The sequence below is a fragment of the Peromyscus californicus genome, unplaced genomic scaffold, assembly GCF_007827085.1.
Source record: "Peromyscus californicus insignis strain IS unplaced genomic scaffold, ASM782708v3 Scaffold_6__1_contigs__length_162567912, whole genome shotgun sequence".
Taxonomy (NCBI): Eukaryota; Metazoa; Chordata; class Mammalia; order Rodentia; family Cricetidae; genus Peromyscus; species Peromyscus californicus.
The window spans coordinates 69048663-69074988 of record NW_026294584.1 but is presented as its reverse complement, the minus strand read 5'-3'; the positions used below and the strand labels follow the sequence as shown (position 1 = coordinate 69074988).

General features: G+C 41.6%; 2 protein-coding genes and 1 long non-coding RNA gene across 13 annotated transcripts; 2 read left to right on the top strand and 1 right to left on the bottom strand.

Moving 5' to 3' along the window:
• Positions 1 to 651: 651 nt before the first annotated feature.
• Cbx3 (chromobox 3) lies at positions 652 to 14538 on the bottom strand. 5 transcript variants are annotated; one of them, XM_052719140.1, is made up of 6 exons: positions 14124 to 14535; positions 12733 to 12784; positions 9644 to 9786; positions 7054 to 7216; positions 2913 to 3007; positions 652 to 1941 (listed from the first exon to the last, which is right to left on the bottom strand). In XM_052719140.1, exons 2-6 carry the CDS (start codon positions 12754 to 12756, stop codon positions 1815 to 1817), a joined length of 552 nt encoding a protein of 183 aa, XP_052575100.1. In that variant the 5' UTR covers positions 12757 to 12784; positions 14124 to 14535; the 3' UTR covers positions 652 to 1814. The 5 variants fall into 5 exon arrangements, with proteins under 5 accessions (XP_052575100.1, XP_052575099.1, XP_052575101.1 ...); XM_052719139.1 differs by lacking the exon at positions 14124 to 14535 and adding an exon at positions 13929 to 14058; XM_052719141.1 differs by lacking the exon at positions 14124 to 14535 and adding an exon at positions 13925 to 14021.
• On the top strand, positions 9793 to 12670 carry LOC128098257 (uncharacterized). The gene is made up of 2 exons (XR_008214186.1): positions 9793 to 10269; positions 10322 to 12670. It is a non-coding gene; the product is annotated as an uncharacterized LOC128098257 (long non-coding RNA).
• A 261-nt stretch (positions 14539 to 14799) lies between the features above and the next one.
• Hnrnpa2b1 (heterogeneous nuclear ribonucleoprotein A2/B1) lies at positions 14800 to 25150 on the top strand. Of its 7 annotated transcripts, none has more exons than XR_008214184.1 (13): positions 14800 to 15000; positions 17562 to 17597; positions 17695 to 17805; positions 18329 to 18475; positions 18663 to 18873; positions 19002 to 19103; positions 19180 to 19260; positions 19897 to 19959; positions 20730 to 20849; positions 21060 to 21182; positions 22124 to 22206; positions 23563 to 23635; positions 24201 to 25150. XR_008214184.1 is itself a non-coding variant. In XM_052719138.1 (12 exons), the coding sequence occupies exons 1-11, from the start codon at positions 14995 to 14997 to the stop codon at positions 22183 to 22185; spliced, it is 1062 nt and encodes a 353-aa protein (XP_052575098.1). In that variant the 5' UTR covers positions 14800 to 14994; the 3' UTR covers positions 22186 to 22206; positions 24201 to 25150. The 7 variants fall into 7 exon arrangements, 2 of the variants coding, with proteins under 2 accessions (XP_052575098.1, XP_052575096.1); XR_008214183.1 differs by having other exon boundaries at positions 23563 to 23698; XR_008214182.1 differs by having other exon boundaries at positions 23047 to 23698.
• Positions 25151 to 26326: the final 1176 nt, after the last annotated feature.

Genomic DNA, 26326 nt, shown 5'->3' with positions numbered 1-26326 from the left:
TGTTCCTGCAGAGAACCTGAGTTCAGTTCCTAGCTGAACTGCCTAACTGCCTATAACTCCAGGGGATATAAGGCCTCTATATAAAGGTACTGGCACTCACTGTCCCCAGTTCCCATAATTAAAATAAAATCTTAAGAGGTTCAAGAAAAAGCAGTATTGCATGCCCACCTTTGCTTCATGATTAGTCAGTCTATCCCTGCATCTACCATCCACACTGTAGCTTCTTGGGCCTTCCAACATGTACTTGACTCCCTTCAGCACCAGGCTGGGATGACAGAGCTCAGGCTTCCAGTTTCATGAAGTTAAAGGACTGTTAGCCTCTCCATTGTGCAGATGGTCAATGTTGGGACTACCCAGCCCGTATTGACTGCAAATACATACACATGTGTATAAACAAGATGTGTGGTGATATGTCTGTGATTCCAGCACTCATGAGGTAGAAGCAGGAACACTGGAAGTTTAAGCCTAACCTGGGATAGGTTAGGTTATTTCAAAATAAAAAACCAGAAGTACTTGGGAGGCTGAGAGAGGATGACTGTTCAAGGAGAGCCTGAACTACAAAGAGGCCCTGTCTCAAGAACAATACAGGATGAACTCTGTGATTAGGTGTTTCCACCCTCGTTACAGAGCAAATCAATGACAAAGAAGTCATCACGTAAAGGAATATAAAACTATTTATTGACCACTGTTCACCATTATTTACAATAAAGTAAATATACAGTTGGATGACATTCTGATACTACAAAGTTACTTTTCTGGCTCATTGAACCAGAAACCAAATACTGAAAAGATTGATCCTACCAGTAAGGAATGAGTCAGGGTACAGAAAAAGCATGCAAGTCATTAATTTATATTACCAAATTTTGTTCATTTATGTCAGCGGGTCTGAATTTGCCAACATCATCTCTAACCATGATCCCATTTCCACAGCAAACAGATATTCCACAAATCATAACCTTTTAGTAGATTTCAACTTTCTATAAAGGAATGGTTCACTAGAGGAACATTTACATGCCCATTTGAGTCTTTTTGTTTGGTTTTTAGAAACAGGGATTCTCTGTGTAGCCCTGGCTGATCTAGTCTAAATCAGAGGTCCGTCTGCCTTCATGCTGGGATTAAAGGCATGCACCACCACACCCAGCTTAAGTCTTGTTATTAAATCATACTACTACTTTGTCTAATTCCATTTTCTGAAGAGGGAGTTTGTAAGGACAAACTTTTGTAAATAAACTACTGTATTTATGTGATAATACATAAATTCTGATGTGGTTGCTGTAAAACTATCCAATAAATTACAGAATCATCTACTTAATCTGAAAGGTTATGGTTTTAGGAAAACGTTCACAATGATGGAATCTCATCAACACATGTTCTCATCTACAGTTTTTGAGCATTAAAAAACAAGACAAAATGAAAAACAGTTACGCAAGTGTTTTATGCATACACACACGCAAACAAACAAAAAACCCAGAATGGTCCTTCTGTGTCCCAGTTAAAAATAAGTTCTGATTGAGTAATGACTGTAAAATCTCCTCAGCGCTTAAGAAAAGTTGTTCTTCAAAGCCGAGGAAATACAACATGGTATCAAATATTCTATTGTTAAAGAAGCAACTACAGAAAGCTTTCATTTGCTCAAAGGAATCAGTGCCTTTTGATGCAGAACAAAAACCAAAAATATCCCAACTACTGTCAATACTTCAAAACCAGCATATCAAACTCGATTTTCATTAGAACGCTATTTTTTCCACACTAGTAATTCAAAACCAAAGATCCAGATTTTATATATATATAAATATATATAAAAATGCAAACAATTATTGGGCCTCATCTTCTGGACAAGAATGCCAAGTCAGCCTCTCCTCATAAAAGGCGATGACAATCTGAGGACACTTCATATTTGCCTCCTTTGCCAGCACCAAGTCTGCCTCATCTGAGTCCTTCCTGTTGTGAGGGGAAAAAAAAACCCAACAGGTTAAACATATGAACTGTGCCTGTCATCGGAATGTAAGAGCTAGCAGGGCTGCATGGCAGTGTGATTACATCTCAGTGAACTTCATTTCTCCAGAGGCTATGCATTTGCTTGCTCTTAACCTTCACTTACTTGTGGCAATCCTACCTCAGCCTCTTGAGTGCTAGGACTAGAGGCACCATGCTCAGCTAGGTACTTCCCATCTTTATCTTAAGAACCACTTATCCCAGCACTCGGGAGGCAGGGGGATCTTTGTGAGTTCAATGTCAGCCTGGACCACAGAGCAAGTTCCAGGACAGTGAGGGCTGTTACACAGAGAAACCCATCTTGAAAAGAAAAAAGGAAGAAACCTTGTGTATAACAGAGAATCAACACCCTCTCCACCTCAGGCCTAGTTCTCTTGGGGCCAGGTGGAACTTTTTTTTTTTTTTTTTTTTTTTCGAGACAGGGTTTCTCTGTGTAGCTTTGCGCCTTTCCTGGATCTCGTGCTGTAGACCAGGCTGGCCTCGAACTTACAGAGATCCTCCTGCCTCTGCCTCCCGAGTGCTGGGATTAAAGGCGTGCGCCACCACCGCCCGGCTCAGGTGGAACTTTTTGAGTTGAGAGCAGCTTGGTCTACATAGAGAATTCCATACCAGCCAGGGGTACACAATGAGACCCTACTTAACCTCCTCCCTCCCCAAAACCCCCACACAAAAACTAACCAATGTATCTTTCTAACCTTTTCTTTTTACTTTAAACTGTAAGATGACTCAGCAGGTAAAGATGCTTGGCACACAAGCCTGGCAACCTAAACTTGAACTCATGAATCCACATCCAGGTGGAGAATGGACTCCTTAAAGCTGTCCTCTAACATGTACTGTGATACATGTACTGCCCTCGCCATTATGCATGCACACACACAGTAAGAAAAACAGGCTAAAACAACTGCTCGAGCACTTACCATTTCATGAGAAACATTAATTCTCCACTGCTGTCGGTGGCACCGATTATTCGTTCAGGATCAAGACCTCTGGCAAAACCCCTTGGTTTGTCAGCCTGTTTAGAGGGTTAAGTAATAGCCTGCATAAATATTTTCATACAACCAATAAAATTAAGAATTCCTTATGTAATACAACTTTCACCACTCCCAACAGTGAGACAGGAACAACCAGAGTAAGAACCCAAGTTACAGGGCTACAAAGAGAAAGAAAAACAATAAAAAAGAACCCAAGTTAGATAGGAAAACATGCTTGGGGCTGGGGATGTAGTTGTAGTTTAACTGGTAGTGTTTGCCTAGTATGCAAGAAATGCTGGGCTTGGTCCAGCACTTGGTAGCTGGAGGCAGGAGGATCAGGAGTTAAGACAAGCCTGGGCTAGATAAGACCTTTTCTTATTAAAAAAAAATAAATAAAAATTAAAAAGTCTTACTATGTAGCCTAAATTAACCCTAAACTTTCTTTTTTTTTTTTTTTTTTCTGGAGCTGAGGACTGAACCCAGGGCCTTGTGGCAAGCACTCTACCACTGAACTAAATCCCCAACTCCTAGTCCTAAACTTTCAATCTTCCTGCTTCAATTTCTTGACCGCTAGAACTACAAGTATGCAACAACATACTGAGAAATTATATAGTCTTGAAATTAAATTTCCAATGTCTATAAACCTAGCATTTTATAGAGGATAGAGGCATAGTAGTAAGTTCAAGGCTGGCCTGGGCTATTTAGTCAAACTTGACCAAGAACCATTCCTCCAATGAAAACCAAAAACAAGTAAATAAATATGTAGCCTCTTATAGTAGGAAAAGCCTATTATCTCAGTACTCAGGAAGATCAGAGGTTTTAAGTGCACCCGGGGCTACATAGCAAGACCGTGGCCTAAAATATACACTTATGTGAAGACCCGAAGGGGCTGGAGAGATGGCTAAGTGGTCAGAGCATCTGATTTTGTCGAGAGCCTGGGCTCAGTTCCCAGCACCCACTTGATGGCTCACAACTGCGTCTAACTTCAGTTCCAGGGACATAACTCTTCTAACTTCTGTGGTACCTGCGCGCGCGCGCACGCGCGCGCGCGCGCACACACACACACACACACACACACACACACACACACACACACACACACACGGACCTCCTTCCAATATTAACATTTTTAATGTAATGTTAGTCACTACTGCTGGGCGTTGTGATGTAAACCTTTAATCCCAGCACTTGGAAGGCAGAAGTAGTCAGATCTGAGCTGAGGCCAGCCCTGGTCTACAGAGTAAATTCTAGGACAGCCAGCCAGAGATATGTACAGACCCTGCCTCAAAAAAACAAAACAAATTAGTTACCAAGCCAATCCCAAATAAAACACAATGAATTTACTTCTAGGAATTAAGTCTAAATTATTTGCTTATTTTAAAGACACACACACAAATAAATCTGTAAGGTCTCCTTTTTTGACTTATCTATTTTAGATTATCTTTACACAGTTCTTTTAAATATATCACAGCAAGCCAGAGTGGTGGCATAAAGCCCCAAGATTGATCCACCACTTAGATGGAAGCTGGATAATAAGGGATTAAAGGCCAACCTGGGCCATGAGAGACTATCTCCCTATTTTGGAGACAGGTCTCTGAAGCCTGAACTATTTTCAAAGTCTTGAAGCAATTCTTTTAACTTAGTATCTCAGGTGTTAGGATTGTAGGTATGAACCATCATGAGCAGCTCTGTCTTCCTTAGACACCGAAGACTCCGCTTTTTCACAACATGTTTAACACCCAATAGGTTTTATTTATATGCATACTCGTATGTAATTTGTTTTTTAATTTTTAAGCTAGGGCCTTAATGTAGGCAAGGTTTGCTATGTATAGCCGAAGACCTTGAATTTACCTCTCAAGTGTTGGGATTATAGGTGAATGTCACTTTGCCCAGTTTCCAATCAGTTCTGGCCTTAAACCATTACTTGTTTTTCTTTTGGCATTGTTATTTTTAAAAAATTATGTGTATTTTTCTGTATAAGTATGGGTGCTCTTGGAGGCCAGAAAGGGTTTTGGATCCTCTGGAGCTGGAGTAACAGGCAATTTTGAGTATCCACATAGGTGCTAGGAACTGAACTTGAGGGTTTCTACTAGAGTAGTTTGTGCTCTTTAATTACTAGTACTTTAAAACTGTTTTCTTTAGGAAAAGAAAAATCTTTATTTATGCACTTGAGTGTATTACCTGCATGTATGACTGTGTACCATGTGTGTGTCTGGTGCTGTGGAAGTCAGAAGACCCACTGGAATTGGAATTACAGACTGTTAGGAGTCACCAAGTGGGTGCTGGGAACTAAATGGGTCCTCTGAAAGAACAGCAATTGCTCTTAAGTATTGAGTTCTCCAGACCTAAAATTGTCTGTCCCTGATCCCTCACAGGGTCTCACTCTATAGACCAGGCTGCTCTGGGAATCTGAGAGATCCATCTGTCTTTGCTTCCCCCCGCACTAGTAGACTAAAGCCAGGCCCCCACCTGGCTGTTTTTCAATTTCTAAAACAAAACAAATATGTTGGCAGTTATAGCCCACATAATTCTGGAGTGTATTTGGGAACTAATGATGTCAATAAATTAAAATTATTAAAGTTTCACATCAGTGTAACTAGGCTCTGAAGTCAGATTGGGTTAGAATGACAACTCTACCTCTTTAAAGGTCTGTGGGTTGGGTAAGTCAATTATTTATCAAAAATAATCAGTCCCTATGTCATAGGTTTTTGGGAGTGCATCAATATGAATTAAACTATTTAGAACATTGCTGGCTCAATATAGCTTAGGCATTACTACCAAAGTTCTGCTTCCCTTATATATATGCTTTATTTTCAGATCTTCATCTATAATAATCTTGTTTTCTTATCTATAAATTGGGTCATTATCTAGACTTAACAGGGTTGGTATTAAGATTAATGACCTATATATGCAAAATTCTTGACACTTATTCAAATGAACACATTTGAAGCCCATTAGTCCTTTACTAATTTAATGTGTGCTGCATGCTTGGAGTTGGTGACTAATTCAGCACCAAATCTTTTCCTTCAATTATCACACTAGGCCAATAGACAAGGTAAATTCAATGATTTTAAAGGCCTAAAGGTACAATTACCTTATTTATCAATCACGAATGGCTCTATAAAAAGTTTCTTTTTTTTCTCAATTGGAGTTTAAAAAGTATTCTAGGGCTGGAACAGTTAGAAGCATTTGCTACTCTACCAAAGAGTCTGAGTTCAATTGCCAGCACCTACATGGTCGCTCACAACTGCCTGCATTTCAGTCCCAAGGGATTTGATACCCTCTTCTGGCTTCTGGAACACCAAGAAGGCATGTGGTGGGTGCACACATGCACGCAGGCAGGCAAAATACCATACACGTGGAAAAAAAAAAAAAAAGCCTTCTAGTTTTAGCTGGGCATGGTGGTAATGCCTTTAATTACAGCACTCAGGAGGCAAAAGCAGGCAAATTTCTGTGACTTTGAAGCCAGAAAGGGTTACACGGTAAAACCCTGTCTCCAAAACCCCTAACCTAGTCTAGTTTTCTAAAGTAAGCACTGTGGTGAACACCTGTGAATCCAGTATCAGGATGCCAGAGGTAAAACGATGAGTGGTTCAAGGCCATTCTCTGCTACATGAGACCTTGCCTCAAACCCAACCCTCAAAAGGAAACTAACCAAAATGGGAAGGGATAGAGAGATGAATTAGAACAAAACATAATGATAAATATGCATGAAAATACCAAAACAAGCTGGGCAGCAGTGGCATATGCCTTTAATCCCAGCACTCTGTGAGTTCAAGGTCGGCATGGTCTACAGAGCGAGATCCAGGACAGGCTCCAAACTACACAGAGAAAACCTGTCTTGAAACAAACAAACAAACAAACAAACCCAAAAAAGAAACAACCCCCCCAACAAACAAAACAAAACCCAAACAAAAAAAACAAAAAACCATAACAAAACTCATCACTTTGGAAGCTAAAGAACAAAATATAGACTAAATAAAAAGTATCCTAGCTGGGGAGGCGGAGGAAGGTTCAAAGTAATGAAATTCAAGCTATTAACTTTTGTTATATAGACCCAGTCTAACAGGCAGGACTTTATACTTACAGCATCTCTTTTCTTCTTCGATTTGCTATCATCAGATTCACTGTCAGATAAAGATTTCCTTTTTGTACCATCTTTTTCTTTACCAGCTTTTTGAGAATTAAGAAATGCTTCAATTAATTCTGGACAATCTAAATTTTCTTCTGGTTCCCAAGTATTATCAGCACTGTGTTCAGTTAAAGAAAACAAAAGGTTGATTCAATTAAACATTGCCATTACCTGGACTGGTTTATAGCTATCTGGGAAAAAGTTTCCATATGACAAACACTAATACTGGTAGAATAATAATAGAAATGTTCTATTCCTTATATTATTTAAAAATGTCCAATTTCTTTCACGCCCCTCTTCACATGCCTAAATGAGCAATCTGGTATTTTAACCCCAAGGCAGTTGAACCTGACTCTAAGGGCAGTCAATAGTAGTATCTTTCTGCTTCCTATGCAACTCCCTTCATGTAACCCCAGCTGGCCTCCAACTTCTTCTGTAACCCAGTCCTCATTCTCCTGTCCCCCTCCCAGGTCCTGGAATAAAAGGAATTCTCTATCTCACCCAGTTTATTTGGTGCTGGGGATCAAACCCAAAGCTTTGTGCATGCCAGGTAAGCACTGTACCAATTAAACTACACTACATTCCAATCCTTTGAGTTTTCAAAAAAAAAAAAAAAATTTTTTTTTTTTAAAGTGGGGGACAATGTCATATGTACCACAAGCTGGCTGTGAAGAACTCTCAATGCTGGAACTATAGAAGGATTTTTAAAAACAGTGATTCCTAATTCCTTACATATTTTGCCTAGGTTTGGGATCTCCAATGATGTCTAGAGATAAAGATTCTGACATATTCTCATATGTGAAATGTTTTCAAGTTTTGGTGGGTTCCCAATTTGGGAAATGATATAAAGCAAGGGCTGGGGAGAAAAAAAAAAGCCAAATCTAGTCTGTTGCATGGTCTGCAAAGCATCAACCCTGCCCCCTTTAAAAAGATATAGCATCACCATGTAGCCCAGGTTGGCCTCCAACTCCTAAGCTTTCAGTGTTGGAATTATATATAGTACTGTACCACCATGCCCAGCTCAAAATTTTTTCCCTTAAAAAAACTTTTTAAGGTCGGGAAGAAATGAAAATAAAGTAATTTCAGGCAGGGTTCATAAGCTGTCACTGAAATAGTCATGCTCATTTAATACATTAGATACTGCTGCTTTTATGATGCTCATGCAGACAAATCAATGGCCCACAAAGCCTAAAACAGCCACATAAAGATGCTTTGGGGAAGAGACTGCCAATTCCTGCCTCAGCACAAGGCTGAAGTAACCATTCCCATATGTTCTGCAGAAGAATCGTGAAGAAAATGAGCATCACCTCACAAATACAGAAGTATGGTCACCTTATAACAATGCATAGACTGTTTTGTGCCCCAGCCACAAGTATCTTTATAGAACTATATGGAATGAGTAATTTCAGAGATATTTGGTGCCAGTAACATTTGGTACTCAATAATTTGGTCTGCTGATATCTTCAGACTGTAACATTGGGAAAGCTTAATTTTGGAAGGAGGGCTGATACCTCAAATTTAGTGTTATTTTCAGTATTGTCTTCTACATTATAAATATATACTGTAAAATTTAGGCTCTTGGTCATAGATATTCAAATTAGTACGTTTAATACAACATTAAAATGCTTTAGTGAAAGAACACACTGGGACATGAAAGATGCAGAGAGATCGAGGTAGGAAGTGGGAGATAAGGGAATGAGAATCCATTACAACATGCTTTGTTTAAAAATGCCACGGCATTTAGTCCTTTGCGTGCTAGCTTCAAAATTGCTTTAGTGAGCTTTAATTTTCTAAGTTTGACTCTATAGCAATAAATTAAACTCTAATATGTTAGTTTCAACCACTGCTAAAGCTTTGAGTTTTTTAAATTTATTTTTTTGTGCGTATGAGTGTCTCTTTTTTTTCCTGCACTTATGTATGCATGTGCACCATGTGTGTGCCTGGTACTTGAAGAGGTCAGAAAATGGCACTGGATACCCTGGAACCTGAGCTAGGGATGATTATGAGCTACCATGTGGGTGCTAGGAATTGAATCCTGGTCCTCTTTAAGGACCACTGAGTCATCTCTTCAGAACCCTAACGCCTTAAATAAACCTCAAACAAGGTAATTCTGGAACTAAAACTGACTTCTAATAAATCTTTGGGCAAACTGTTAAAATATTTAAGCTAAAAGTAAAATTTAAGAATATTCTAAGTACAATTACAGATTCTAAAGTTAAGGACCAGGGATGTTGTTGATCAAGAGTGCTGGCCGAGCATGCATGAAAATCCTGGGTTCAATCTTTAGTCTCACATAAACCAGGTGTGGCGGTGCATGTCTGCACTGGGGAGGCAGAATCAGAAAGATCAGAGTTTAAGGTTATTCTTGGCCATATAGCAAGTTCAAGAGTAGTTTAGGATTCACAAGAACCTGTCTCAACAGAACAAAAAAATAAGTAAAAACATAAATGAGGCATGTCAAACTCTTCTAATCCCAGCACTTGGAAGTATAATCTGTGCTATATAAGACACCCTGGCTTAAAACAAACCATAAGAAGTTTCTTACTCTGTGAACCCTTTCCACTTGAGGAAATACTCCACCTTCCCATTCACTACACGTCGGTCCAGTACTTTTTCTACCACAAATTCTTCAGGCTCTGCCTCTTCAACTTTTTTACTCTTTCCATTCTGTTTCTTTCCCATTTTTTGCTAAAACAAAAGAGAAATTAAGAAAATTTAAAAAAAACCTTGAGTACATTTTAAGGCCAAATTGTTTATTCATCTGACACAATTTTTTATTTTCAAATAAAACAAAAACCCAACAACACCCTTTTTAAACTTCTGTGACCCAGGGTAGGCATCTTCTAGAAAGTCAATAGATAATAAAACAAAAGCTTTGCTCCACTGATTTACATTTGTAACCCAATACCCTTCATCAGTATGACAGAATTGATAACAACAAAAAAACCAACCTTATCCTTTCCCAGTTTTATTTCCAGGATCCTACAAGACCATGTTTACCAGAATTGCCACTCATTTTAATAACAACACAGTGACAAATAACTAGAAAACATTAGACAGCGACAGAGAATGGAGTATTAGTAGCGGTGGTTTCAATGAGAATGGCTCCATAGGATCACATATTTGAATGGTTGGTCCCCAGGTGGCGGAACTGTTTGAGGATTGGAGGAGGTATGTTAAGGGGTGGGGGACAGGGTGGGGAACTGTTTGAGGATTGGAGGAGGTATGTTAAGGGGTGGGGGACAGGGTGGGGCCGGGAGTGATGCTTGGAGGTTTCAAAAGCCAATGCCATTCCCATTTCGCACTCTCTGCCTTGTGCTTGCTGTAGATCAAACTGGACCTCTTACGACTACTTCAGTGCCATGTGTGCTGCCATCTTCCTACCAGTATGGTCATGGACTCATCCTCTTAAACTGTGAATCTCAATAAACTCTTCTGTTAAGTGGCCTTGGTCATGATGACTTATCACACCAATAAAGAGCAACTAAGAATGAAGTGTGATAGCAAAAAAGAAAAACAAAACAAAACAAAAAACACTCAAGACAGGGTCACATATAGCCCAGGGGAGCCTCCAATTCACTTTGTAGCCAAGAAAGACCCTGAATACCCAATCTTTCAGCGTCCACATCCCAAGTACTGGATTTATAGGTGTGCACCACCACACCCCACTAAATGATAGGTCTTACTAAGTGTAGCAGAGTAAACCTATTAAAACTGCAGCTCTAAGACATCCCTTTCCCAATGGCAGTATCAATTTAAAATTGTCCCAAGGATAAAGTTACCTGCAAAATGAAGAGTTGTAGTCATGGAGATCATGAGTAAACTAAAAAGGACAAGATTTTTCCCATAATAATTACATGTAATTTTTCCTGACCACTCAAAACAAATCTAATAATATCACTTTAAGAGTTCAAAATGGTGGTTTTATTCTACAGGTGGGAGAAAAAAAATCCCTTCCTTCCTGGGTTTTCAACCTAGAGGGTTAACTGGTAGCCGGTTAAATTTACTTTGGAGAGGCATGAGGTGTACATGATGAGCGCACTAGCAGCACCCAGGAAGGTGAAATAGGAGGATTATCAAGCGTTCAGTGTCAACCTGGGAAAACCATCTCAAAAAACAAAAAAAATCAAAGTTTTTCCTTTCTGGGTGGGTGGGTACAGCATCACTCCTGAGTGATTTCTCAGCACATAAGCAGGTTTGTTAAGGGGAGTGAAAGTAGGTGTTTAAAAGCCCGAAATAGTTAATTACAAGCCCCTATGGGACACCACAACAACCCAACACAGTATGCTCAGTCATTTCATTTCCACAACAGTGCTATGTAGTCTTTACAAATTTTGAGACAGTAGCCCAGTCTAGCCTTTAACTTGCTGTGATCCTCCGGACTCAGCCTCCTCCAGTGTAGGTGTGCACAGGTGCTTCTTAAACAGTTAAAATGAATCCAATCAAATCAAAACCAACCAAACAAAAAACCCCTCAAATGCCTAGTCACTACTAAAACCATCCCCCAAATGAAGGACCCAAGCAGGAAAAAACAGCAGCACCCCAAGACCACCAAGATACTTAAATCTATTAGCATATAGGGGCATACCTACACAAACATCCGATGGAATTTACCAGGAGTCATGCTTTTTTTTTGAGACAGGGTTTCTCTGTGAAACAACCCTGGCTGTCCTGGAACTCCCTCTGTAGACCAGGCTGGCCTCGAATTTAGAGATCCACCAGCCTCTACGTCTGGAGTGCTGGGATTAAAGGCATGCGCCACCACTGTCCAGATGACCTAGTTTTATCTTGTGTGTGTGTGTGTGTGTGTTTTAACACTATAACGTGACAAAAATAAACATGTCTTTATAAATTTGTCTAACTTGCTAGAAAACCCAAGAATACAAACACTGGGTTTAGCAATAGTCAGGAAATTGCTCAAAAGATACAGAATTGATCTACTGTTCTTTCATTCGTAGACATAGTTTGTAATTCTTGCTAAAGGCAACACAATGCAGTTGTTATATTTGATTCACTGTGCACAAAGTATCTATCCTAAAATTCTGCATTAATACTTGGTGTCTCTAGAATTCTGCACAGATTTAAGGACAATCACACCAATCAACTAAGACTTTATAGATTTCCCCATGAAACATTTTTTTCACAATTAAGTTCATTTAAAATGTTATCATGGGGTAGTGTATCTCCACTTGTGTGGCGATCAGGGAACGATTTTGTGGGTCTTGTTCTCTCCCCATCCACTTTTCCTTGGGTGGAAGATTGAACCATCTCACCAGGCCCAAATAAGCATTTTTATCTCAAAATAAAAACACTCAAAGTTTTACTATGTAATCCTCTTAAGATCAGGTTTTAAAAGCTGCACTGTGACCCTCCCTATGGAAAGCCAGTAAGAATATTTCAAAATCAACAACTCAGGTTTTCTTCAGAGTACCGAGAAGTACCCTGGCTGTTCTGGAACTCACTCTGTAGACCAGGCTGGCCTCCAACTCAGAGATCTGCCTGCCTCTGCCTTCACCTTGCTCAGATTAAAGGCGTGCGCCACACTACCTTAAAGGTTTCTTAGTTGTAATTTTTAAAGAACAAAAAAATTCTTCAGTTAAGACTCTTAGATGTTTTAGGGTTTCACAAACTTACCAATGTAGTTTTATTGGAGGCCATTTTTTTTTTAAATCGAAGACTTGAAGAACTATTGCAAGAAAAAAATGCATGAGTTAAATTTTCAAGACACACAAATGGCAGCTACAAGTTTTGTGTGGAATTTAACCTGCACATTTCTGATAAAAATGCAGCGAAAACTCTTCTGAGTTCGTTATTAATTAGTGTTACCTACTTGAGTATGTCAGTGCTTTAACCAATTAGTAAAGATAACCTTACCAAGGACACTGGTACCTCAGACAACTTTACTTGGTGATAATAGAGAATTACCTTTCCAATTTAAATCTCATTTGTAACAAATTCTTTTTATTTTGTATGAAAGGCAAGCTTCTGTTTCAAAATCAGGCATCATTACTTAATTTCTATCGGTAAATTACCATATTTTTTTCCCTCTGGACTTCTGAATAGTCCAAGGAGCTCCTAGATAAATCCAACCTGATGTTTTTCAGAAGCCCTCCCTCTTCAATCGCGAAGGAAAAGGAAAACACTGATGCTTCAGTCCTATTTCCTGGCCTTTTTTTTAAAGGGGGGTGGGTATCACTCTATAGCCCAGTCTGGGCAATACTCCTGCCTCCGGCCTCTGAAGCACGGTCCTGACAAAGCTAGAACGGATTGGATCCTCCATGCCTGCTCCCCTTCGAAGAGGGCCCCTTCCCTGCTCGATTCCCGCGTCGACAGACTAAGGCAGGGAGCCCGCCCCCCACTCGGGAGCGCGGGCCTCGTGGTCAGCGCCTCCGCGGGGAGAAACAAAGGCGGCGGCGGCGGCGGGGGCTCAAGGGCACTGCGCCACCAGCCCGCGCCTCCCCCTCCGGCGGCGGCCACGTAGCGGGGAGCGCGCCGCCGCAGCGGCTCCAGGCCTCGGGCCTCGCGGCGGCCCAGCCGACGCCGCTCTCCCCGCGGGCCCGCGGCGCGGCTGGGGGAGGGGAGCCCCGCGCTTTGTCTGGAGTCTCCGCAGCTGTCACCGCGCTCCCACCCTCTGCACGACCGCCCCATCTCCCCGTGCAGCGGCGCGGCGCGGCGCGGCGGCCAGGCCCCGCCAACCTCTCCCCCCCCCCCACCCCGAGCCGCCCCGGGAACCCACGGCGGAGCGCAAGGCCCGCCGCTTTCCCCGCAAGCCCGGGCGCACGGAGCATCCTAACCCCCGCCACGCGCGAGATAGAAAGCAAGGCACCGACTTCACCGCTCCGAATCTCCGGGCCGCGCGGGTCCTGCAGAGTCTCCGGCGGCGCGCCTCAGCTCAGCCACATCCGAGGGGAGGGGGCGCGGGCAGCTCGGCCGGGGGGGGGGGGGGGGGAGGCACCGCCCACGCTCGGGCCGCGCGGGGCCCGCCGGGAACGCGTCCTGCGGGGGGCGGCGTGCGCGCCACTCACCGTCCGCGGCGTGGCGCCTTGGGGGTCTCCTGGGGGGTGGGGGAGGCCGGCCGCACCGCCGCCGCCGAGGCCTCTCGCTGCGTCGCGCCGCGCGCCAAAGCCGGGCTCCGCCCACCTCCTCGCCCTGGGCCCGCGGGCTTGGGGGGGGGGGGGGGAGCCGAAGCAGCGGGGTTCCTCAAGCGCCACCTCTCCCAGGGCGCGGGCTCCCAAGGCCTCGGGCCTCGAGCGTTGGACCGCGAGTCCTGCTGGGAGGGACCCTGGCGGCAGGTACAAAGATTAGGGTGGCCCGAGAACCCGGATTAGGATTGGCGAAGGTGGAGCCGCAGGGTGGAGAAGGCCGCACGCCCCAACTGCGAGCTAGGCCCCGCCCGCCAGCGTTTAATTTCAAACTGCGCGACCGTTTCTCGGCTCCCTGCGCCGAGGTGGGGCGGGGGGGGTGGGGGTGGGGCCGGCCCTAATTCCCGACGTAGTAACACGCCCGGCGCGAGCCTTCCGCCATTCACTGAGCCCAGTTGCGCAAGTGACGTAAGGCGCTCTCGCTCAACCCAAGGGGGGGAGGTGCACGCCGTTGGCGGGAGGGGCGTGTAAGGCCCTTCCCGCCACTGGCGGCGGTTAGGACGTTTACGTAACGGCCTGACGTCAGCGAAGACGCGTTAGTGGGGGGAAGGTTCTAGAAAAGCGGCGGTCCCGGCTCCAGCGGCAGTAGCAGCGGCGCCGGGTCCTGGGTGCAGGTGTCCCCCGCGGCGCGGTGTCTCGGAGCAGCGGCTGCTCTCCCTCCAGCGTCAGGACGAGTCCCGTGCGTGTGCGTCCGCGGAGATCTTTCTCATCTCGCTCGGCTGCGGGCACTCGGGCTGAAGCGACTGAGTCCGCGATGGAGGTAACGGGTTTGAAATCAATGAGTTCTTGGAGAGGGCATGGCGAGGCCGGAGGCGCCGCCGTGGAAGCCGCCCCCCCCCCCCCCGCCTCCGCGGGCCGGCGGAGGGAAAGCGGCCGCTCGAGCGGCGGTTGGCCCGGGGGGAGTTCTGTGCGGGGTCGTTGGCGGAGGCCCGATTGTCCGAACGCCTTCCCCGCCCTCAGCCGCCCGGCGCCATTTCCCTTAGCTGGGGTGGGGGATGGGAGCGGGCCGCGGCGGGGCGGCTGGTCCGCGCGGGGAGCGCGGGAGCCGGCCGTCGTCGCCCCCGGTCGAAGTGCGCGGGCCCAGGGGCCGGGGCGTGCTGGCGGCGGGGCGTTTTGGCGGCCCCCGGGTCGCGGGAGCGAGGCTGCGGAGCCTCCCCTCCCCCCCTCTCCCGGGAACCGGATTTGGCGTCCGCCATTTTCCCGTCTCCTTCCTCGCAGCGATTTTTGCGTTCAGCACTCGGCGGGTCTGCTAGTCGGGTCCCTTTCACCACCGCGTAGAGGCGGCTAGTGGCTGTTCTCTGTTTCCGGCCCGTTTTCATGCCGTTTCGGGGTGGATTGGGAGGCTTTGGAGCTCGGATTCTAGAGTCCTGCGCACCTCGTTACAGGCGCTCTGCCTTCCCCTCGATGAAATGGCGCCATTGCGTTGCGAAGCCACACACAGAAGAGCGGGTGGGGGTGGTGGCGCTCCACCAGGTTTCCCGGCGCAGGCCGAGGGGATGTAGTACAATCGAGGCCCGGGCCTCTTGCCGAAGGGAGGGAGCCTTGCTGGAAAAATTTTTTAAAATTTTTTTTTCTAGCCTCCAATTTCTTTACTTGAGGGTTTTATGAGACTGCAGCGGTAAAGTACTTAACTGTAGCAAGTTCAGAATGCTCAGTTGTAGTGAGAAGGTTATCTTGGGCGGAGTTTTTTTTATTATTGCAGCGTAACTTTATTATCCTAAAGGATCCTTCTGTTTGAAATAGTTCGGATTAGGATCATTTTCAAGGGAAAACAGCATATGGATGGGTCCTCACACGTGATGGCCACATTAGGGAAGTGAAATAACTAGTATTTTTTATAGTTATCCCTTGCTTAAAGCATGGCTCAGTCAACATTAATCTATGAACTAGCTATATAAAAACTTGCAGTTCTGGCCCCAAATGTATTTGAATTTTGTCTTTTGCTTTTCTGATTGTGTTTGCAATTATGGTTGATCATTACATTGATGAGCATAAGGTTTCAACTTGAAGGGGGTCTGCTTGGTTATTTTCTTTGACCCTAAGCACGTTTATAAAATAACCTTGTTTATAATCGATAGTGGACGTCGGGTAAGTTTGGAAAAAACCTACGAGGTAAGTAATGAGCTTTTGCTTTTTGTTAGTGATATGAAAATAATAGTAGGTGTATTTTTTATATTTACATTTTGAATTTAAAGAGCCATAGTGGCATTTACGTAGAACTGCCTAGAAACTCCATTTGCAGTCATGTTAAGCAGTTAGAAGTATTTGAATCTTTAACTTATTTTGTCATTTCCATTTTTCAAATTTCAGAACCTGAGAAGGGCAGTAGTAGTAAACTTAGAATTTTTTTTAGAAGATTTTGACAGAACCTTGTAGATTTGGGTTGAGTTTAGTAAGAGTTGTCGAATTTTTTTTTGTAATTTCAATTTTGTCTTTTCAGTTTGTTATGCAATCAAGATAGGTCCTGAGTAGTATGACCTAGTTTATGAGTATCTTCTTTTAAGCTTCGTTATTTATAAACCAGTAATAAACAGCACAATTTCAGTTAATATTTATTTCAGGCCTTTTTCTATTGGAAATCTTTGAGAGAACGACTTTGTTCCATGATTTGTCAGAAGGCCACTAAAGTGGACAAGTATAAGCTGGTTTAATTATTAAAAACAGTAACAGTTTTAAATGAACTTGCCCTGGTAACTGTAAATAAATGTGTGCCTGTTCATACTGTAGCTTAAATACCAGACACAGAGTGCCTCCCAGAACCACTTTGCACTTAAGATAATGATAGCTATAGGAATAAACTTTCCTAAGTTAAGAGAATACTCTTTTTAAGGTGGTACCAGTATCTGGAGTTTTCAACTTCATGGAGCTTGTTTCAGAGTTACAGGATTTTTTTTTTTAAACCCCTTGAGATACTTATTCTAACACCAGAGTGGGCAGTTTAAGGAAATTCAAATCTGCCACTATTTAGAACCTGAATCCTGAAGTGGTGGATATGGAAACAGTAGTAGGGTTTTTTTGTTTTGTTTTTTCAGTTAGATAACTTGAGTAGAATTCTGTGCTTGAGTTATAGGATTTAATGAAGACTTTCATAAGTTCTTTAATACCCCTTAAATGACCACAGAGTTGGGTATGGTTTTTCTCAAAGATTTTGAAGAAAATCTATGATCAGTTTAAGATAATTTATGTGAATTAAAGTTAGATCAAATATTAGTGATTTTAAAACTTGTATAGTTCAGCTGAGGCAATTTTTGGTGTAACACAACTAATATGCAGTTTAACATATGGTTTAAATTTGATGTAAGTTTTTTTTTTCCCCCCCAGAAAACTTTAGAAACTGTTCCTTTGGAGAGGAAAAAGGTACTCTGCCAGCAGGTCACCTCATATTTAAGAATTTAATTTCCTGCATACAAAGAGAAAATGTAAATAAAAATTGAAATGGTATTTCCCTTTGCAGAGAGAAAAGGAACAGTTCCGTAAACTCTTTATTGGTGGCTTGAGCTTTGAAACCACAGAAGAAAGTTTGAGAAACTACTACGAGCAATGGGGAAAGCTCACAGACTGTGTGGTACGTCAACTGAAAGCTGGGCTGCACGTTCTAGTTGTACTGTTCAGTATGGGTTAATTTTGGGTTGAGTCATAGAAAATCAGTATTAAAAATAGACTTTTTTCCTCATGGTTTTTGAGACCAGGTTTCTCTGTAGTTTTGTAGCCTGTCCTGGATCTCACTCTGTAGACCAGGTTGGCCTTGAACTCAAAGATCCACCTGGCTCTGCCTCCCGAGTAGTAGGATTAAAGGCGTGGCCACCACCGCCCAGCAAAAAATAGGCTTTCTAGCCGGGCGGTGGTGCCATACGCCTTTAATCCCAGCACTCGGGAGGCAGAGCCAGGCGGATCTCTGTGAGTTCGAGGCCAGCCTGGGCTACCAAGTGAGTTCCAGGAAAGGCGCAAAGCTACATAGAGAAACCCTGTCTCGGAAAACCAAAAACAAACAAAAAAAACAAAAGAATAGGCTTTCTAATTGGTGTTGCTAGTTCTAAAAGGCATTGTCTAGACATGAAATTAAATGCTAACATCTTTTGGTTTTAAAGGTTATGAGAGATCCTGCAAGCAAGAGATCAAGAGGATTTGGTTTTGTAACTTTCTCTTCTATGGCCGAGGTTGATGCTGCCATGGCTGCAAGGCCTCATTCCATTGATGGCAGGGTAGTTGAGCCAAAACGTGCTGTAGCAAGAGAGGTAAGCAAAATGTGTTGTGTGGTGGTGGGGTTAGGTTGTGCTAGCTTTTGTACATGTCTTTCTAACACTAACCTTTAAATCTATTGCTATAGCAGAAGGAATTTGACATTAAGATAAAAGTATAAGTTAGATATGTCAAGGTGGAATTTTCCTGTCAGGGTAACTTTCTCATCACTATCACTTGTAGGAGTCTGGAAAGCCAGGTGCCCATGTGACTGTGAAGAAGCTGTTTGTTGGTGGAATTAAAGAAGATACTGAGGAACACCACCTTAGAGATTATTTCGAAGAATATGGAAAAATTGATACTATTGAAATAATTACTGATAGGCAGTCTGGGAAGAAAAGAGGCTTTGGCTTTGTTACTTTTGATGACCATGATCCTGTGGATAAAATTGTATGTAAGTGTCCAGACGCGCAGCAGGTGTGGTGTGCATATAAAATATTGGGTATATTAAGAACAGCCTGTTAAAACATTCAGATTGCTTACTGTTAGAATGTATTGATGATTCTTTTTTGTTTGTTGCAGTGCAAAAATATCACACCATCAATGGTCACAATGCAGAAGTTAGAAAGGCATTGTCTAGACAAGAAATGCAGGAAGTCCAAAGTTCAAGGAGTGGAAGAGGAGGTAATTTTATATATGTTATATCTACATATAGTGGTTTATTCGTCTGAATCCTTGCTAATCAGAACGTGTATCCTAGGAAACTTTGGTTTCGGGGATTCTCGTGGTGGCGGCGGCAATTTTGGACCAGGACCAGGAAGCAACTTTAGGGGGGGATCTGGTAAGTTAGTGTTTTTAAAGGGTTTGATAGGGTTTTTGGGGGGGGGGTATTGAGTGAATAGAGTGGTTTTAAGGGGATTTAGGAAATCCTGAGCTGGAGTGGGGAGCACATGTTGAGCATGTATGGTGCCTAGCATGCTATTAGCCTAAGGTTGACTCCCTAGCACCTTATAAAATGAGACATACCTGTAATTTCATACTGGTGAACATAAGGTCTTCCTCAGCCATGCACGCACGTGTATTGATTCAAGACAAGCCTAGGCTGTATGTAAGTCCCTGTCTCAAGAAAATTCTGCCAGAAGTGATAGATGTTCTTTTGGCTTTCAGCTTGTATAAATGAATGTAGTGACTTGTGACTTTAAAGTTTTAATGATACCATACACTTTGTCTTTTTATATTAAGAAGAAAAAACATTTCCCCCTTAATAATAGTTTGGGGATTTCTGGATCTAAACGCAGTGCTTAAAAAAGTGGCTGCGTTGTTAGTAAAATGGAATTAACGTAAGAGTGGTGTGTCTCTCCACCCCCCCCCCCCCCCAGTGAATGATCAGGTAAGATTTCCAGCCATCCTCATTCAGAGATACACAGAATGGTAGAGAAAATAAAATAAGTGTAATCTTACTACTTTTTCTAAACAGATGGATATGGAAGTGGACGTGGATTTGGGGATGGCTATAATGGGTATGGAGGAGGACCCGGAGGTTAGTTTTATTTTGATTTTTGTATCTTAATATACATAACATCATATTTGGGCATGGTCAAATGTGTGTATCACTTGTTTTGCCTGTCAGAATACTTGGTGGTAGTGGTTGTTTGGCTTTTTAAAATACACTTTGAGTTTTGTAAATAAGCAAAGTATATCTGTAGCTATTGCTATACAGTAAAAATCGAGGATCCAGTTGGAAAAATTATTGGATCTAGATGGGGATTTGAACTTTGTAGAAAAAGCTAGAATGTTGGAATGTCTCTGTGTAAAGGGGGAATATATTAAGAGTAGTTATATTGTTAGTGCTGGTGGGTCCCTTAGGATAACATTTTACCTAAGGGACTTATCCAGATGTTACAAGTTTTTGTTTTGTTTTTTGACATGGTGTTTATGTAGACCTGGCTGGTCTAAAACTCTGAGATCAGCCTGTCAGAGTTTATAAATCTTGCCAGTATGTTGCCCTTAGTATTTCTTCTTCAAACTACAGAGCATAAGAATATGAAATGTTATCTGGCTCAAAGTAGAGTTCATGGTATTAAAGGTTGTTTTAAAGTTGCTTTGTATGGTGGTTTGTGACCCTGAAATGTTTGTCCAAAAGAATAGGTAATTATTTTACCTTTGAGTCTATTTTAGAATAGACCATGAAACAAATAATTCACCTTATAAAAAAAGTTGTGTTTTGAAAAAACAGAAATGAGTATAATAAAGACAATTCAATGGAATTGAAAAATTTAAGCAATTACTTAAAGGCTTATTTTATAATAGGTGGCAATTTTGGAGGTAGCCCTGGTTATGGAGGAGGAAGAGGAGGATATGGTGGTGGAGGACCTGGATATGGCAACCAGGGTGGGGGCTACGGAGGTGGTTATGACAACTATGGAGGAGGTAATAAATTCATCTACAACCTTTATGTTGGAATTTGGATTAGAATTAATGACATTTATTTTCATTGTCACTTAGATACTTTAATTGTAGGATTATATAGATAGGTATTATACTTTGATTTTTGTAGAAAATTTGTCCTAAAAGTTAAACCTTTGGTTTAATGTTTCTATAATAGTTCAGAGGTTTGTTAATATTCTAATTCTTTCATAGGAAATTATGGAAGTGGAAATTACAATGATTTTGGAAATTATAACCAGCAACCTTCTAACTATGGCCCAATGAAGAGTGGAAACTTTGGTGGTAGCAGGAACATGGGAGGACCATATGGTGGAGGTAATTTACTAAGGACTTGCAATTCAGCTAAATTAAGAGATACAGAAGTCCAACAGCTTTGCATTTCAGAAGGGGAAGAATCTATTAGAGGTGGGAAGGAAATTTTCCTGAGCTACTGAGTTGTTAAAGTGTACCTCTCAAGTATAAAGTTAGGTGATTGGGGATGGCAGGGATGCTATTGTTTGAGACAGGGTCTATGTAGTCCAGGCTGTCCTGGAGCTACAAAGATCCACCTTCCTCTTCCTTGTCTGATTAAAGGCTGGTGGTTCCACCATTCCCAGCTAAAGCTGGGTGAGTTAGTTACTCTTGGATTTAAGTAACAGCTATTCAAGGTACTGTCAGTAATCCTGGCAAGGGGCCTTTCAAACATGAAACCATGTCTCAAATACAATACCCTGCTTTTAGCTTGTTGAAGAAGCTTCTTTTAACATAACAATTCATTTTGTTTTGATTTTTTTTTTTTTTGAGACAAGGTCCAATTTTTTAAAGCTATTGTACTTAAAAGTAATGGACTTAAAAGGTGGGTGATATATTTCACACCTTTCTTTTTTTCATTGTTTTTTTTTTTTTTGTTTTTCGAGACAAGGTTTCTCTGTATAACTTTGTGCCTTTCCTGGAGCTCACTTGGTAGCCAAGGCTGGCCTGGAACTCAGAGATCTGCCTGGCTCTGCCTCCCAAGTGCTGGGATTAAAGGTGTGTGCCACTACCACCCACTATCTCGCACTTTTCATGTGCCCATAATCCCAACACTTAGAAGGAGTTAGGGTTCAAGGCCAGCCTGCCTGAGCTTCATAGTGAGTTCAGGACAGCCAGCCCAATATAGAGACTATCCGTGATACAACCAGAAGCAAACTTGTAATTTCCGAAATTTAAAGATGATGCCCAGAAGCTTACAGATTTATAGATGTGCTAAGCTTGCTTTTTTACTTCAATCATTGTAGGAAACTATGGTCCTGGAGGAAGTGGAGGAAGTGGGGGCTATGGTGGGAGGAGCCGATACTGAGCTTCTTCCTACTTACCATGGGTAAGTAGTTTTTGAGTTTTACAATTATTATTATCTTGGGAGTACTAGCTGCAGGAATTAAAGCATTTTAGGATCATGTTATCTTTCCTTAAAATCTGGTTAGATGGATAATTTCATAACCTATTTTTTTTTACTCTTTACTTCTGTTGAAACAGGCTTCACTGTATAAATAGGAGAGGATGAGAGCCCAGAGGTAACAGAACAGCTTCAGGTTATCGAAATAACAATGTTAAGGAAACTCTTATCTCAGTCATGCATAAATATGCAGTGATATGGCAGAAGACACCAGAGCAGATGCAGAGAGCCATTTTGTGAATGGATTGGATTATTTAATAACATTACCTTACTGTGGAGGAAGGATTGTAAAAAAATGCCTTTGAGACAGTTTCTTAGCTTTTTAATTGTTGTTTCTTTCTAGTGGTCTTTGTAAGAGTGTAGAAGCATTCCTTCTTTGATAATGTTAAATTTGTAAGTTTCAGGTGACATGTGAAACCTTTTTTAAGATTTTTCTCAAAAGTTTTGAAAAGCTATTAGCCAGGATCATGGTGTAATAAGACATAACGTTTTTCCTTTAAAAATCTAAGTGCGTGTGTAGAGTTAAGAAGCTGTTGTACATTTATGATTTAATAAAATAATTCTAAAGGAAATTGTGTAATTATAGACTTTTTATTTTAAATAAGTTAAGGAGTGGGTAGTATAATTAAGGTCCATTGCAAAGCTGTTGTTGTATTTGTGTAAGATAAATGCTGGTCAGATTTAAGTGTGTTGTCTGCAATTCCTCAGGATTAAATTACCTAGTTAACTTAAGGGATATCTCTGCAAGGAGAAACACCTTTTTAGATCTTTTAGATGCTGCTTCTTCAATGCAAGGAAAGGAAATAACCCCAGCGAGGTACTCTTCAGGGACACAGGTCTAGTACAAGAGAACTCTTGACGACTAAGCTCAGCCAGTCTTAAAAAACTGTGCTGTATCTACAAAGCTTAAACTACAGTAGTTGATAAGGATGCCAACGAAAGCTGAGGGTGTAGAGCAAAGTAGTTCTAAGCTTCAGTTAAACTTCTTTAGGTAAGATCTTATTTACTTTTTCTTTCTTAATTTTCCTCCCTAAAAGATAAACTAATAAACTCTTCAATGGTCTTTTCAGTATAGTGATTCTTATGTAGTTTAACATAGCTATAAATTTGAGTTTAACAATAATAAACTCAAGATAATTTTATAAACCCTGTTTTCCAATCTGTCATTTACTTAAATTATTTTGGTTGTTTTCCCTTTTTTTTCCTTCTTTCTCACCCCCCTCCCTTTCCATGAAGATTCAGGTGCTTAACATATCATTTTTTTCCCTGCTGGAATTTTAGCATTGATATGAACCATGGACAAGTATATTCTGCTGCCACAAAGACTGTAAAGTGCTTCATTTCAACAGCTGAGGCAAGCCAAGTGATCATTAATAAAGCTTTTCTTGCTTCCTTCAGTGGTGTTGGTAGTAAAATGGTAGGTAAAAGTTAGGCTGCAAGTTCAATAAATGAGATTTACCTATCATTCCACCCTTGTGCATTTATTCACCTGTCCTGGATCAAGCAGTTTGAGTCAACTAGGCAATGAAAGGCATTGTGTTTATTACTTTATGGTTCTTATTTTACATGTTTGTCAGGATGAGACTGACCAGAGGTTAAGGATAGTGTCTTTACTACATTGAAATTTTTGTGCAACGACAACAAAACCCTTTTGTGTACCCTGTACTAAATAATTGGGTTGAAATTTGGTAATTTTTGCCCCGTTGTCCTACCCTAAACTGCTGCAGGTTGGCTACTGAAATTCATTTCTTAAAACTACCCTCTAATTTCTAGGCTTTATTGCCTTTCCAGAAATGAGATATTCAGGGCTTATACACATCAGTGAGTCTGCTTTAATCCTAAAACCACCACTGAAGTTATTTAGGTTCTTTGGACAAACATGATAAACTTCTTCAGATACTTTTTTTTTCCTTTGGCAGGAAGGTGTCTTGCTGCAGGTAACTAATGAAGAAGTGGTCAACCACAGAGTCTTCAAGAAATAAGAAATTCTGTACCATCTGAAAGTAGTTCTTGTTGGTGCCTTCATTTAAGAAGCACTTTTAAGATAAAAGGGAATGTTTTCTGATTAAAAACTTCATTAGTACAGGTTCTTGATAAAATTACAAAATGAAATGAGTGCTGTTTGTAAAGGGTAACATCAAATTAGCTAAGGATAATGTATTGTTTTAAAATAGGATTTGTGAGTAGACAGAGAAAAGCTCTATTTTGAGTACAAGTTTTATAAAATAAACTTTTGTATCCAAATAACGTGGTGTAATGCTTACACACAAGTGTGAATCTTGTTCAGTCGACACCAGTTGTCTACAAGATCGCCACCCCCTTAAATTTTAAATTAGTTTTGCACAAAGCTACACATTTACAATTTCAATTCAATATTAATAGACAAATGAGAAAAGCATTAATGGGCATATTGCTGTCCCTAATACTCTTATGAATTATACATTGCTATAACTACCTGTATTGAACATTAATGGTTGCATTTTGAAACCATGGGTTTAAACAGATTAAGTGTTTGATGTTAATATGTACAAAGCACCAAAAGAGTCCTGCCAAATATGAGTTCTAGTTTACACTTGGTCGGTGAATAGTTAGTGGTTAAACCCAGTCTTGTGGTTTAAACTTAATGATGACTTGGTGAGTTATAATCAGAGTAAGCAGTTAATTTAACACTATTTGATAATGATGCAATATAGGTAAGTCAACGGTTAGTAAGTGAGCTCTTGGACCTTTTGAACTAGCACATTTATGAACAATCTGTCCAAAAAGTAGCTAGAATGTGATAGTAATATATGCTTAATCCCACCACTTATGAAGTTGAGGTTGAGAGCTCATCCCCCACCTCATACCCTCAAAAAATTCAGGGTTTAAGCGCACGCCTTTAATCCCAGCACTCGGGAGGCAGAGCCAGGCGGATCTCTGTGAGTTCGAGGCCAGCCTGGGCTACCAAGTGAGTTCCAGGAAAAGGCGCAAAGCTACACAGAGAAACCCTGTCTCAAAAAACCAAAAAAAAAAAAAAAAAAAAAAAAGAAATAATCTTTTTTTTAAGTTGGACTTCAAAGTAAAATTTGTATTACTCAGTTGTAAGAAAAACAAGTTATTAAACAGTAAAGGCAATGCCCCAAAAGGGAAAATCAATGGTGGTAGCAGCGGCTCATGGAAGGTATGGGACTAAGCATAGTATATATGTGTTTACTATGTGTGGGGCCCTTAAAGAATGGCTAGCCATACTGGAGGCATCACTGGAAGTGTTCTGCATGTTGTGCACATAGCTTTTGGATACCTTGGACCTGGGTATCTCATATTTGTGCCTCTGGGAACTGAATTTGGGTCCTGTGGAACAGCTCTTACTACAGAATTTTATTAATAGTTAAATTTGTAGGCAGTATAAGGGCAGCTTGAACCAGTCAGTTCATTAAGCATTCTGGCCACCAAAGGTCCCTGGGCCCCAGGAAGGGGCCTTCACATGCTGAGCCCTTTCATTGGTAACGGCTTTTATCATGAAAACCTAACAAATTGGGTATGTTTGGTCTCTCCACACGTGGCTGGTAGGATTGGTCCAGTGTGTTACAAAGGGACAAACTTGCAAACATCTAAGTTGACAAAACATTGCTTCTATGTCTGGTCAAGATTTAGCACACTTAAGCAGGAGCTATAGTTTGGATTCATAGACTTAAACCTGTATGGAATTTGGTGGGCAATGAAAGTACCATGCTATCTTCACTTTTCCTTAATACTGGGCACAATCAATTAAATTTGGAGGTCAAGGCTGAACATATCCTGTAAAGAGGGCAGATTTCCAAATGGTCTCATAAACGTGCAGACAACCTAGTAGACGATCTCTGGTCATAGTAATAGCTGGTTGCCTGGTCACCTCCAGGAGCTAGTGGAAAATGTAACAAGATGTGTTGGAAGTTTTACTTTAAATGCAAAATGTTGGTTTATGCATGTTTGTCTACATTATGTCTACTATGCGTGTAGAGCAATGGGTCATCTGGAACTATAGTTAACTGCATGTTAGGGCTCCAGCTGGGTCCTTCAGAAGAGC

What these genes read in the sequence shown, in the direction of transcription:
- Hnrnpa2b1 (XM_052719138.1), top strand. An exon ending in GAAAGCTCACAGACTGTGTG is followed by an intron (nt 17,806 to 18,328) that starts GTACGTCAACTG and finishes TTGGTTTTAAAG; the next exon opens with GTTATGAGAGATCCTGCAAG. An exon ending in GTATGGAGGAGGACCCGGAG is followed by an intron (nt 19,960 to 20,729) that starts GTTAGTTTTATT and finishes ATTTTATAATAG; the next exon opens with GTGGCAATTTTGGAGGTAGC.
- Cbx3 (XM_052719140.1), bottom strand. Translation starts at nt 12,756, where the DNA reads ATGGCCTCCAATAAAACTACATTG. An exon ending in CCTCCAATAAAACTACATTG is followed by an intron (nt 9,787 to 12,732) that starts GTAAGTTTGTGA and finishes CTTTTGTTTTAG; the next exon opens with CAAAAAATGGGAAAGAAACA. An exon ending in CGAAGAAGAAAAGAGATGCT is followed by an intron (nt 3,008 to 7,053) that starts GTAAGTATAAAG and finishes CCCTCTAAACAG; the next exon opens with GCTGACAAACCAAGGGGTTT.